This window comes from Bubalus bubalis, chromosome 18, assembly GCF_019923935.1.
Source record: "Bubalus bubalis isolate 160015118507 breed Murrah chromosome 18, NDDB_SH_1, whole genome shotgun sequence".
NCBI classification, from domain to species: Eukaryota; Metazoa; Chordata; class Mammalia; order Artiodactyla; family Bovidae; genus Bubalus; species Bubalus bubalis.
The window spans coordinates 62,052,382-62,065,248 of record NC_059174.1 but is presented as its reverse complement, the minus strand read 5'-3'; the positions used below and the strand labels follow the sequence as shown (position 1 = coordinate 62,065,248).

Sequence of the window (12,867 nt, the reverse complement as noted above, 5' to 3'; positions counted from 1 at the left end):
CAACAGATTCCCCATAGTTTCCATTTCAAAATTTCAGCCAGTGGAGAAGGAAATGGCAACCCACTCCACTGTTCTTGCCTGGAGAATCCCAGGGACGGGAGAGCCTGGTGGGTTGCCATCTATGGGGACGCACAGAGGGGGACACGACTGAAGTGACTTAGCAGCAGCAGCAGATCTTCATTGGTGCTCAGGACTTCTCTGTCTGCGGCGAGCTGGGGCTCCTCTGTAACGGCAGCGCACTGGCTTTTCCATCCTGTGCTCTCTTGATGCAGATCACAGGCTCTGGGGCACCCAGGCTCAGTAGTTGTGGCCCACAGGCTTAGTTACCCTGGGGCATTTGCAGTCTTCCCAAACCAGGTCTCAAACACATACCTTAAGCACTGGATCAAAAGGGAAAACACTCTGGAAGGAATTGGAAATAAACCACTTTTACATGAAAAAAAAAAAAAAAAAAAAAATTCAGCCAGGAGTCAGTTACTATAAATAAAGTAAAACCCAACAGTTACGAAAGACGTTGGATTCAGATCACCTGTCTCCCTTTTGTTCTCTCTTTCAGAGTTACCTTGCCTTCAATTTTCAGTTTACTTTTTACATTTTAAAAAATTACTTTTCAGTATTCATTTGCTTATTTATGTGGCTTTGTCAGGTTTTAGTTGCAACACACGGGATCCTTGTTGCTGCACGTGGACCCTGGTTGTGATGTCCTGGCTTAGTCCTGGCTCCGACGCACATGGAATCTTAGTTCCCCGACTAGGGATTGAACCCCTGTCCTCTGCATTAGCAGGCGGATTCTTAACCACTGAAACCACCGGGGAAATCCCTCAATGAGGCATTTTTGGAATTTGGAAAACTTTGGGGTCTTCTGCATACAAATGAAAATAGGAAAATGTGATGAGAGCTCTCTAAAATTTTACAATTTAGAAGTTTTTCCAATCCTAAAGATCCAAGAAGCTAGCCCTACAAATATTTTCCCTGCTAACCTAATTTTTAAGAGGAAAAACTCTTACCACTGTTGTTTCCAGTACACCCTGCAGGCAGAGGTCCAGGAGACTGCAGGCTTTTAACTGTGTGTGAAAAATCCGTTTTAGGGTGCTGAAGAGACCTATGTTGGCCAGTTCAGGGCAGGATTTCCTTTCATTCCCAATTAAGTAGTTGCAAGCATACATAAGCCCAGCTGGTATTCCCATCAGTGGCTGCCTGTACGGGAGCTGTTTGGCCTTCGAGGCGCAATTTCCCATTATTAATTTCGTAGCCTAGTTCAGATGTGAAATATGATCTAAGCAACTTTCTGAGGGCACTGTGGCAAATCGCCTGCGTGCTGCTTCTGAATCTAGCAAGGAATTACCCTGGGTTACTTTTTTCAACGTTTTAAGTTTTCTAATTAAAAACTATTTTTTGGCTGCGCTGGGTCTTTGTTGCTGCGCGTGGGCTTTGTCTAGTTGCAGGGGGTGGGGGCTGCTCTCTGCCCGCGGTCCTCCAGCTTCTCGCTGTGATGGCGTCTCTTGTTTTGGAGCGCAGGCTCGAGGGCTCGCGGGCCTCCGTAGTTGTGGCACCCAGGCTTAGTTGCTATGTGGCGTGTGGGATCTCCCAGACCAGGGAACAAACGGGCCCCTGCCTAGTAAGGTGGATTCTTAAGCACTGGACTGCCGGGGAAGCCCCCAAGGCTGCTCTTGACTGCTTGTTTCTCCCAGGTCTCATACCCCCTCCCTTCCCTGATTAACAACTGCTTGAATCGGCCCCTTGGAACTCAGGGAAGGTCATGGAGGCTGAATGAAGGCTGTTTTCTATAATCAGAAATGGGGGACGCAGAAAGTCTTTGTGCCCAGGAGCCCCACGGGGCCCTGCTTGGTATCATTAAGAGCTGAATAACTCGGTCTCTCACTTCACTAGCAAAAGTTTCTTTTCAGACCATATAGCAACTTGTTCAATTTTGATTTTAAGTCAAATTTAACAAAAACCCAGCCAGTTATGTTTCCCTGGGCCTCTTGCCCAGACGCCCAGGTCCTGCCTAGGAAATGCACTGGAGCCCCTTCAGATTTCAAGCCTTAAGTGAAAACAGTGCAAATAAAATTTTCAGGATCATCACTCAAACAGTGAGAGCTGGGTAGCAGGAGAACTCATCAGAACACCTGAGAAGTACCGAGAAGCCCGACGGGGCTTCTTAGCTTTGGTTCCGTTGGACTCCCGGTGCCCTCTGGTGGGTGCCTGTCATATCTGGCCAGTTAGGCCAGCACGGCAGATGAAAAGATGAATCCGTTGATTTAAGGAAAAAATGGAGGGACTTCCCTGGCAGTCGAGTGGTTGAGAATTTGCCTGCCCGTGCATGGGACACAGGTTCGATCCCTGTTCCGGGAGGACCCCACTTGCCACGGAGCAAGTAGGCCAGTCTCCACAACTACTGAGCCCGTGCTCTGCAACCAAAGAAACCACTGCAGTGAGCACCACAGCTAGAGAGGGGCCCCCGCCCCCCGAAACTAGAGGAAAGGCACGCACAGCAGAGAAGACCCAGTGAAGCCAAAAATAAATAAAACTTTTAAAAAGAAGAAAAAATGGGAAATGTTACTGGAGTCATACTGAGCACTATAAGCCAGGAGCAGCCGCTCAGGAAGTCTGAGAGCTGTTCTGCTCTTGAGCGGTCCACGCGCCACTATATGCATTTGTGAGACAGAGGGCCCTACGTGAAATGGCGTGTTACTGACGGTTTGCACGATCCACGTGCAGAGCGAGTCGTGGGTCATGGGTCATCGTCAGGATTAAGAAGCTTGCCTCCTAAGCAGGTGTGCTTAGTACAGGCGCACGACAGATACACACCAAGGAGGGGGGAGGAGGCCCAAATGGGCAGAGAAAATTTGTCGTGTTTGAATATTTTCCCCTCTTGCTGGAAAATATGGATCTTGCTTCATCTGTCTGTTGCCCTGCCCCTTGCAGGTCCCAGCCGCCGGTTCAAGCGGGTGGTGGAGACCATCCAGGCCCAACTGCTGAGCACACACGACCAGCCGTCTGTACAGGCCTTGGCAGGTGGGGGCACCCGTGGGGGCGGGGCAGAGGGGGCACTTCCGGTGGCCAAGTGCCTCAGGGGCTTGTGTTACCTGTGAGGCTTCAGCTGCGGGGCTCCCAGGGAACCAGCCCTTCCCAAGCCTGAGAAGGCCTCGCCACGGAGGGAGGGGACCTCCAGGGGTCCCTAAGGGGACCACTGGTCTCTGTGTTGGAGGTGGTGGAGCTCCCTGCCACTGGAGGCTCCTGAGCTGTGTTCTGGAGGAGGGTGACCAGCTGTCCTGCTCTGCTGGGGACAGAGGGGTTCCCAACACCCAGGACTCTCAGTGCTAAAACCAGGACAAGGTGGTCGCTGTCTCGCAGACCCTTCTGGCCCTACTGGGCCTGGCTTTCACGAACTCGGGCCTCTCCCCGGGAGGGAGCAAGGTCTGTGCTCCAGGGGGAAGGGGCTTCTCTGTGCCCACCAGCCCTGGTTGTCGGGAGGGGACTCCCCTAGCCACCAGGGATCAAGGAGGTCGAGGTCACAAACAAACTCTGTGGTTCCAACAACATCAATTTATTATCATGCAGCCCTGGAGGTCAGAGGTCCCACACAGATGAATGGGGCTAACTCCAAGTGGAGGGCCGCCCCGATAGGCAGGTAGAGGAATTCTGCCCTGTTAGTCTGCTTCTCCAGGGCGACCAGAAGCCAGGAAGGCCCCCTGAACCTCTCTAGACTGGGCTGCTAAGGAAAGGTGGCCTTGACGACCAGAGTTCCTTAAAGGGCACACCTTCAGAGATGTAGGACCCACAGGGACCCAGGGTCCAAGACGCGTGCCTTATAAGGGGAGTGGGGCAGTGCGGGGACCTCCAACTGAGCCCCAGAGAGGGGCAGCCGTGTGGGTTGCTATAGCAGCAAGACCTCCAGCAGTCAGTGTCTCTTAAGGGGTGTTCTCTGGTACAGGACCTCAGCTCTTGTTTTGGGCCCTATGGAAACTGCTGCCTGACCACTGGGAACCAGCCTTGGCCAGGTCTGGCCAGTGGCCCAGTCTGGCCCCACAGAAAGGTGCCCCAGTCATGCAGGCGCTGCTGGGAGAGCCAGAACAACCTGCTGGGGGCTCCCCGAGGGTCCCGAAGGGAAGGGGGTGCTTTGGCCACAATCCGGGGCCTTGGAAAGTGCAGTAACCAGAGTCTCTGGCTGTCTCCTGAGCTGGGCCCGCCAGGACTCCCTGGGGCTTGGTCTGGTCTCCAAGGCCCTGGGCTAGAGGGCTGCGCCCGGTTGGTGCAGGGCAGGCAGGCAGGCCTCATGTGGCTGGCGTGTGTGAGCCCTGGCAGCCGCCCCCCGCCCCCTCACCACAAGAGGTTTGGCACCCCTTCCTGAGGCCAGACCACTTCCTCCCGCACAGACGAGAAGAATGGCGCCCAGACCCGGCCTGCCGGGACCCCGCCCCGAAGCCTTCAGCCTGCGCCTGGCCGCCCAGACCCGGAGCTGACCAGCTCTCCCCGCCGAGGCCCCCCTAAGGACAAGAAGCTCCTGGCCACCAACGGGAGCCCCCTGCCCTGACCCCAGGGGGCTGGGGAAGGAGGGGCGCCCCCTCCACCCCCCTTCCCTGCCCCCCCAACTGTGAATCTGTAAATAGGCCCCAAGGCAAACGTGGGGAGGGGGGAGACACGACACACCCGGACCTGCCCTTCGGGGATGGGGCTCCGGGGGCCATGCCCAACGAGGGGGGTTTCTGGGGGGACTGCGGGTGGGGGAGCCGTTTCTATTTTATTTATTGATTAATTTATTATTTTATTTATTGATCAATCTCTCTGTGGGGTGGGGTGGGGGAGGGACAGGGGCTGGTTGGGGTGGCTTAGCAGATCCGGACGGACAGGGCCATCTGTCCTCATGTGCCCAACTCCCCGTTCCTGGGCCCCCCCCACCCCCCAGTCCTCTCCCTCTGCCCCCATGACCTTCTGTACGGATTTGCTCTCCGGAAGGAATTCTGATTTCGCGTGATCCTGCCTGCGTCCGTGTCTCTGATTCCGCCGGCGGCAGCAACAACAAAAAATTAACAATAATAATAATAATAATAAATATCCTTGATCAGGGATGGCTGGCTGGCCTTGGCCTCTCGCTTCCTGGGTGGCCCCGACTGCAGGGGCGGAACCAGACGGCAGGGACAGGAGGTGTGAGGATGCTGCTGGCTGGATGGCTGTTCACAGCTGGACGTGCAGGGAGGTGGGGGAGTCCGGCGGGGGGCGAAGGCTGCCAGAGCCCGGCTGGAGACACAGGGTGCAGCCGTCCAGGCGGGAGAAGTCCACGGCAAGGAGGCCGAAGAGGATGAACAGCAGCATGGCGGCGACCCACTCGCAGATGGCGGAGACGGAGCGCATAGACCAGGAGTGCAGGACAACCACTGGGGCCAGGGTCAAGGGTGCAAGGCCACAGGGAGGAGCTGGAGCCAGCGGGGAGCCCGCCCCTGACGTGCCCTACCTGCAGCGGCCCCTCTCACCCGACAGCCTCCCCCGCTCCTCAGCCACTCCTCCCAGACACTCTCAAAGGGGCCCTCCTTATCTCCCCTCTGTCTGCAGCTACTTCCCAAATATTTCCGGTCGCACGTTCCTCCTGTTTATGGCAGCATTCCCACTGTCTCAAAAATGCTCCTGCCTCCAACACCGCACGGTGTCCTAAAGATACCCTCTGGCCTCCTTGGGGGCTCAGACGGTAAAGAATCAGCCTGCAATGTGGGAAACCCGGGTTCAGTCCCTGGGTCGGGAAGATCCCTGGAGGAGGGAATGACAACCACTCCAGTATTCTTGCCTGGAGAATCCCCATGGACGGAGGAGCCTGGCGGGCTATGGGCCACGGGGCCACAGAGTCGGATACGACTTAGCGACAGCGAGTGACACAAGTTAGCCTTGCCCCGCCCGCCAGCCTCAGGCTGTGCTTGCAACTTTCTCCCCCTACCTGTGCCTCTCAGGCCCCTCCTACTCACTCCAAGCAGAGCCTTCTTCCTAAACTCTCTTCTTTCCGGGAGCCCCCACCTCCATGACAACCCCATCCACTCCGGTGCCCCAGCGGGCCCTTGGGAATCGCCCTTACCCCCTCCCATCTCTGTCCCCTGGCCAGCTGGTCACCCCAAGTCTTGTCTGTCTTGTACATCTCTTTCTGGTCTGGTGTCTCTACTGCCCAGCCTTGTCCCTTCTCCAGCTCCGCAGTCCCAGCTGTTTATAAAATGGTTCTGTGACCACTGACCAACACACCCCCCCAGCTCCAGCCTGGCAGAGTTGCCCCTCATTTTCTGGGACCACCGCCTGCCTCACTGAAGCACTCCTCTCCGCCAACCCAGCTCCGACTCACCCCTCCTAGATCAGACTAGACATTTCATTCATTCAAGGGTTCTTAGACAGTGAGGAAGGCCAGTACCATCCCTTAGCCCCACTGATCCTCAGACAAAGTGTGAGCCCCCAAATACAAGTGCTGACCCCAGCCCTGACCGTGTACCTCTCCTGCTCACAAGCTTTCTGGGGCTCCCTGTTGCCTTCAGGCAGAAGCCCAAGCCTGTAACCCCTCACTTTTCCGCTGGAGAGCCTGACCTCTGGGCCTGCCAGCAGCCTTATCGCCTCCCTTGGGCAGCTTACTTTCCCCTCCCCCTCTCCCCCCACAACCATGTACATAAAGAGGCAGTCCCCCAACCCTGCACCAACCTCCCAACACAGGCTAGTTCTGCAAGACCAGGTCAAAGCATGGCGGGTCTCAGACCCCTCCATGGCCATCCAGCCCTTACCACGCTCAGCTGACCATCTTACGGTCCTATCTCCCCCTTCCCCACAGTCAAGGGATGTTTGGGGCCCTAGGACGAGGACCCTGTAGCCAAATGGATCCTGAGCACAGGCAGGGTTTGAGAGGGGCCGCCTGTACCTCGTGGTCGGTTTTGCCCACCACTGCAGAGGACCTGTGCTAGTCTGAGTTCAGGAGCCAGCCCTTCCTGCCTGTTTCATGGGATTCAATCCGCTGCTCTGGGAAACTGGATCACCACCTCCAATTTGCTGGGGAAGTGGATCCAAGTCTCCGAAGGGATCCACTGAGGGCAGCCCACCCAGGGCCTCGCTGGTTCCCCCTGGCCTCTTTCGGATGCCAATGACCTCTTGGGTGCCCCTTCCCACCCGCCCCCACAGGGGGCAGCCGTCCCCAGGGTTGACCCCGCTCTCCCTGAGGGCACTCTGCTAATCAGTAGCAATCACTGTTCTGCTAAAAGCAAGGCCATTCCACCTATATGGAAACTGAGGATCAGAGACTGGTTTGGCTTGCCCAGAGGTGTGGCGATCTGGTGGGTTCTGGGATGACTCAGGAGTGGGTTGGAGTCGAGGCTCTACCCAGAGGCATGCTGGTAAATGTGTGACAACCAGTTCTGATTTGTAACACACATCAGTTTCTGGGGAAGAAACCGCACCCCCCTCCACTGTCTCAAGCTGCTAGTGTGGCTTCCCAGGAGCCGCTAGTGGTAAAGACCTGGCCTGCAAATACAGGAGACCTAAGAGAGGCAGGTTCGACCCCTGGGACGGGAAGGTCCCTTGGAGGAGGGCATGCCAACCCACTCCAGTATTCTTGCCTGGAGAATCCCATGCACAGAGGAGCCTGGGGCTACAGTTCACGGGGATCCCAAAGAGTCAGACACGGCAGAGCACTAGGGCACAGTCACAATATTGACTGTTCACCTGTTCTGTGCCAGGCACCCATCTAAGCACCTCACGTGCTCCTTCATTCCTCACATTCCTTACCAACATCCTCATTTGATAGATGAGGAACCCGAAGCACCAGGAAGTCAGGAAAGAAGAGGAGTCCGCCATCCCACCCTCCCCACCCCACCTCCACCCCCGGCTAGTTCATTGAGGTGGTGGGATTCCAACCCAGGCAGCACGCCCCCAGAACCAGGACTCACTGACAATCCTCTGTAGCGCTGCATGGAGACCGAGGCTGAGGAAGGAAGGGGCGCCCAGGACGGCGGAGGGCAGACCCACCCCATCGGAGAGCCACCCCCACTCCAGCGAAGGATACTGGCCACCTCGAGGATGAAGCAGGCGCTGCAGAGCACCAGGCGCAGTGGCCCGATCCAGGGAGCCCCAGGCTGGGGCAGGTTCTTCATCCGCCAGGAGAGGAAGAGCTGCAGCCAGAAGTATAAGATTCCCACGAAGAAGGCCAGGAAGGCGCCTGTCAGGTGTGTGGCCCGCTGATTCTTCTCCTGGGAGGAGGAGGGCGCAGAGTTGAGGGGCGGACGTGCGGAGAGCCAGGGACCGGGCCCCCCTCCACGGGCTGTGCCGGAAGACTGCCCGCCATACCCGGCAACAGGCAAGTTGATTCGGTGCACTGGCTGTGTATTGTCCGCTCCACCCACGAGGGCCCCCGTTTAAAGCTGCTGTTTCCTGCTGGCGCCTCTATCCCTAAAACAGTGCCTGGCACACGGTGCGTCCTAAGTGGCTTCAGTCCTGTCTAACTCTTTGCGACCCTATGAACTGTAACTCACCAGGCTCCTCTGTCCATGGGATTCTTCAGGCAAGAATACCGGAGTGGATTGCCATGCCCTCCTCCAGGGGATCTTCCCAACCCAGGGATCTAAGCCTCCATCTCTTGTGTCTCCTGCCTTGGCAAGTGAGTTCTTTACCACTAGCACCACCTGGGAGGCATAGTAGAGCCTTGCAAATATTAGGAGAATAAATACTTCATTCTCAGCCTTGGTGGGAGAGAGCAGATTATTGACACTAAGCGGGTAAAAATTGGTTCCTGGAGGCTGAAAAAAAAAAGTCTTAAATATTGCAACGGTTTGTGCCTTACTGATATCATTTGTATTATATTAAAAATTTTAATATGAAATATTTCATGGGTGAAGGGATGATTAGGAGAAAATGTCTAAAAGAGGCTTCTGGAGAATTCCCTGGTGGTTCATTGGTTAGGACTCAGCACTTCCTGGGCTGTCCTGGTGGCTTAGAAGGTAAAGAATCTGCCTGCAATGCAGGAAACCTGGGTTTGATCCCTGGAGAAGGGAACGGCTACCCATTCCAGTATTCTTGCCTGGAGAACCCCATGGACAGAGGAGCCTGGTGGGCTACAGTCCAAGGGGTCACACAGAGTCTGACAGGACTGAGCAACTAACACATTCACTTCTTTCAGTGCTTCGACCTCAGGGGGCACAGGTTCAGTCCCTGGTGGGGAGCTAAGATCCTGCGTGCCAAGTGGAGTAGCCAGAAAAGAAAAAAAGGAAGGCTTCTGAGTGGAGGGCAATAATGATTACAGAAAAAGAAAGGATAAGGAACACGGGAATACATCAGTGAGTGAATGATTTGCTATGCAAATATGATGTGGAATTTTTACTAAGTTGTAGGCAGCCTCTTGTCTAAACACCATGGCTTCCCTGGCCCCTTGGTAGGAGAAGTTTGGTGTCAGAGGTAACCACAATAGAAAAATAAAATGATAAATAAGAAAGATTTCTCCTATCACTCATCCATCTACTTATTCTACCAATACCTACTGAGCTTCGTGGTTAAGAATGTGGGCTCTAACAGTCAAAGAATCTGGGTTCATTTCTGACCACCAAGAACCTGGTAATAAAGATATCTCTGGCATTTGACCAAAAAGAATCTCCCTGGAGTTCTTGTGGAGATGGATTAAAATAACCCAGCTAGTGCCTCCTACAGAGTGAGCACCCATTTACAGGGCGGTCCAGCGGTCAGGACTCCGCGCTGTCACCCCCAAGGGTCTGGGTTGCATTGGTCTGGGAACTAGTATCCTCCGCTAAGCCGAGCGGAGCGACCAAAAAAAAAAAAAGAGAGAGAGAGAGAATTGAGAAATTTCATCATTAAACGGAGGGGTACGGCAGTGAATGACCCCAGACTCCTAGGGGTCCACGGAATGACTACAAAGAGCCTCCTACGCGATCTCTACTCAGAGAGCGGACCTCATCACTGCCTCCACGGCCTGAGAGCCACAGAGAAATACAAGTCCCAGGAGGCCGTGTGGGGAGCATCCCTCCTCGATGAGGACTCTGCGCCCCGGGGGATGCTGGGAGTTGTAGTCCCACACTCCGGCGGGCGGGCCTACTCCGTCTCACCTGGAAATTGCCCACTATGGAGGTGCCCAAGGCACAGAGGAGCCCCGTCCACAGGATCACCTGGTTATGCCACTTTCGGACGCCCCAGTCCCGAAGCTGGTAGTAACGGAGAATGCAGATCCAGGCGGCTGGGAGGAGAGGAATTGGTGAGAGACGGGAGCCCCAGACTTGGGGGTAGGGCGTGGGTCCAGGGGTGGGAGCCCAACTCCAGGATTTGGGGGGAGGGCGGAGGAGGCAAGGACCCCCACGGTCCTGGCTGGGCGGGGCTGGCACCGCAGGAAAGGTGAGCAGAGCGTTTACCCGAAGCGGCTCCGATGTTGAGCACCTGGCTGAAGATGCAGCTCTGGGGGGGCACGTTTCCACACACACTGAGGGGAGATAAAGGCTCACCTCCTTGCTCCCTCCCGACCCCGGCCTCCCCGCTGGCGCCGTGACTACCTGATGTACGGGAAGCCGTCGGTGAGGTTCACGGCCTTGTTAACCACAGCCAGCGAGAACCTGGGGGCGGGGCACAAGGTGAGCCGAGGGCTTGCCACGACCCTTTTCTTTCTGTTTCCAGCACAAACCCGGGATCCTTGCTCCCTCTCTCGCAGGCCCAAGAGACCAGCACCCAACCCCTCCTCCAGACCCAGGGTCCAGACCCCCAGTCCCTCCTCCCCAGACCCGGGGGTCCAGGCCCCAGCCCCTCTTCCAGACCCGGGAGTCCAGGCCCCAGCCCCTCCTCCAGATGCTCCTCCAGACCCCCAGCCCCTCCTCCAGACCCGGGGTTCCAGACCCGCAGCCCCTCCTCCAGACCCGGGGGTCCAGCCCCCAGCCCCTCTTCCAGACCCGGGAGTCCAGGCCCCCAGCCCCTCTTCCAGACCCCGGGGTCCAGACCCCCGGCCCCTCCTCCAGATGCTCCTCCAGACCCCCAGCCCCTCCTCCAGACCCGGGGTCCAGATCCCACTCTTCCTCCCTCAGACCTGGGGGTCCAGACTCCCAGTCCCTTCTCCAGACCCCAGGGTCCAGCCCCTCCGGCCCCTTCTCCCTCAGACCCAGGGGTCCAGACCCGCAGCCCCTTCCCGCTCAGACCCGGGGGTCTAGTCCCTCAGCCCTTCCTGGCTCAGACGCAGGCATGTCTCCTGCCTCTAACACTCACACAGTCTGTTCCCTGGTGGCACAGTGGATGGGCATCTGCTTGCCCATGCAGGGGACGCGGGTTCCACCTCTGGTCCCAGCAGATCCCACCTGCTGCCGGGGACAAAACCCGCGGGTGCGCCACAACTCCTGAGCCTGCTGCAACTACTGAAGCCCAAGCACCTAAAGCCGACATTCTGCAGCCAGAGCAGCCACCACAAGGAAGAGTCCCCGCTCACCCGCTCACCGCAGCTAGAGAAAGCCCGCAGACAGCAGCCAGGACCCAGCACAGCCTAACATGAGTCAATAAACAGAAGAACACAGACACACTCACACGGTCCAGATGCCAGCAATAGCCCAGAAGGCCAGGCACATGGGCAGCAGAGACAAGTATCCCCACATGCCGGGGTCTGCAGGGGAGGAGAGGGGAAGGGACTGAGGTCAACACTGCCTCTGCGTCTCTGTCTCGGGTGAGGAGCCAGCCCCTAAGCGTTTAGGTGTCTCATATTCTGGGACTGTCTTTGAGGCCCTCTTTGGCTCCCAGGCATGAATAGTGTGTAAGTGTTCAGGATGATAACACCAGCTCTGTGCTTGGGGCACTTTCGCTCTTTTTTTTTTTTTTTTGTACAGTCCTTTATCCTGATGTCCCAGTATCTCTTAGCTGTCCTTCCCCCACCCAGCTCTCGAGTCTCTCCAGCCCCTCCCCCACTGCCAACCTCTGCCCCCCTCCTCCCCGGCCCCTGCACCCCTCTGCCAGGCGCTCACCGGTCCAGGCTCTCCCGGGCTCTCTCGGTCCTGGGGCCGCGTGAGAGTTTGGGGAAGAAGGCTGAGCTGTGGGGGCGGGACCACCGTCCGCGCCCCGGCAGAGCCAAAGTCCACGATCGAACGCCAGCGGGACACTGTTAGGTCAAGAGGGTGGCCCCCGCTGTCCCGGGACTTCACCCTCAAACTAACTGCACTTTCAGTCTCGGAACGGAGCGGGCCGTGGCTTAGCTCCCAGGGCCCTCCACCTCCCTTCCTTCAGCTTTCTAGCTTCAGCATTCAGACTCCCAGACGGGGAGTCCTCCCCAAGACCCAGAAATCCGAGCCTCCAGCTCTGTGCACACTTCCTCCCTGGGGGACCCAGAAGCCCCGGCCTCCGGCCTCTTCAAGAGCACCTGCCATTGTTTCTAGCCCCCTGCTGTCTAGCCTCCCTGTTGGTACCTCCTTAGGGAGTGAGAACCCAGACCTACGGGTGCCCACTCTGCCGGGTGCCGTTTCTGTCTGGACGCGGCGGGGCCAGGCCGGGACCCTGGTGTCCGGATCCTGCCCGCACTGGCCTCCCAGTTCCCCACAGCCAGGGAGCACGTGGGTGGGGAGGGTGATCCTGCTGAGAACATCCCCGTCAGGAGAACCTCCCTCCCAGAAACCCACTGCTTCCTCTGGCCGTTTTCTTTTCTCTCCCATAGAACAGCTCTCGGCTTCCTGGCTTCCTCCTTTCTCACTACTCAGGTGCCTGGGCCCTGGCACCCTCCTGCGTCCCCAGAACCCGGGAGTCCAGGCCCCCGGCCCGTCTGCCCTCAGACCCAGGGAGTGTATCCTCCCTGAGATGCAGAAGTGCCAGCCACCCGCTCCCTCAGCTCCCCACCTCTTTTGATTTTTTAATAATTGAAATAAATTTCACATGATTAACCATTTCACTTTA

The 12,867-nt window shown here is 57.0% G+C and overlaps 2 protein-coding genes and 1 long non-coding RNA gene across 11 annotated transcripts in view; 2 read left to right on the top strand and 1 right to left on the bottom strand.

The window, feature by feature from the left end:
• BRSK1 (BR serine/threonine kinase 1) overlaps positions 1-5,072 on the top strand; it is a 23,332-nt gene extending 18,260 nt beyond the window's left edge. For all 3 annotated transcript variants that reach the window (XM_044930931.2, XM_044930929.2, XM_044930930.2), the window contains 2 exons: positions 2,929-3,018; positions 4,380-5,072. In XM_044930931.2, coding sequence (XP_044786866.1) covers positions 2,929-3,018; positions 4,380-4,537 — 248 coding nt within the window. In that variant the 3' untranslated portion in view covers positions 4,538-5,072. The remainder of the gene's footprint in view (positions 1-2,928; positions 3,019-4,379) is intronic.
• TMEM150B (transmembrane protein 150B) lies at positions 5,041-12,525 on the bottom strand. 6 transcript variants are annotated; one of them, XM_044930933.1, is made up of 8 exons: positions 12,416-12,525; positions 11,949-12,082; positions 11,518-11,593; positions 10,506-10,565; positions 10,368-10,435; positions 10,068-10,195; positions 8,021-8,204; positions 5,041-5,378 (listed from the first exon to the last, which is right to left on the bottom strand). In XM_044930933.1, exons 3-8 carry the CDS (start codon positions 11,583-11,585, stop codon positions 5,179-5,181), a joined length of 708 nt encoding a protein of 235 aa, XP_044786868.1. In that variant the 5' UTR covers positions 11,586-11,593; positions 11,949-12,082; positions 12,416-12,525; the 3' UTR covers positions 5,041-5,178. The 6 variants fall into 6 exon arrangements, with proteins under 6 accessions (XP_044786868.1, XP_044786867.1, XP_044786870.1 ...); XM_044930932.1 differs by having other exon boundaries at positions 12,387-12,518; XM_044930935.1 differs by having other exon boundaries at positions 11,949-11,978; positions 12,416-12,518.
• Positions 10,075-12,867, top strand: LOC112580340. 2 transcript variants are annotated; one of them, XR_006545896.2, is made up of 3 exons: positions 10,079-10,213; positions 11,257-11,653; positions 12,632-12,867. It is a non-coding gene; the product is annotated as an uncharacterized LOC112580340 (long non-coding RNA). The 2 variants fall into 2 exon arrangements; XR_006545895.2 differs by lacking the exon at positions 11,257-11,653 and having other exon boundaries at positions 10,075-10,213.

Bases quoted from the DNA above. Each gene is read 5' to 3' on its own strand.
- TMEM150B (XM_044930933.1), bottom strand. From the start codon at position 11,585: ATGTGGGGATACTTGTCTCTGCTGCCCATGTGCCTGGCCTTCTGGGCT. The intron at 10,566-11,517 runs GTGAGTGTGTCT...CCCCGCCCCCAG, and splicing joins ATTGCTGGCATCTGGACCGT to GTTCTCGCTGGCTGTGGTTA. The intron at 5,379-8,020 runs GTATCCTTCGCT...CCCTGGCCCCAG, and splicing joins CTTCATCCTCGAGGTGGCCA to TGGTTGTCCTGCACTCCTGG.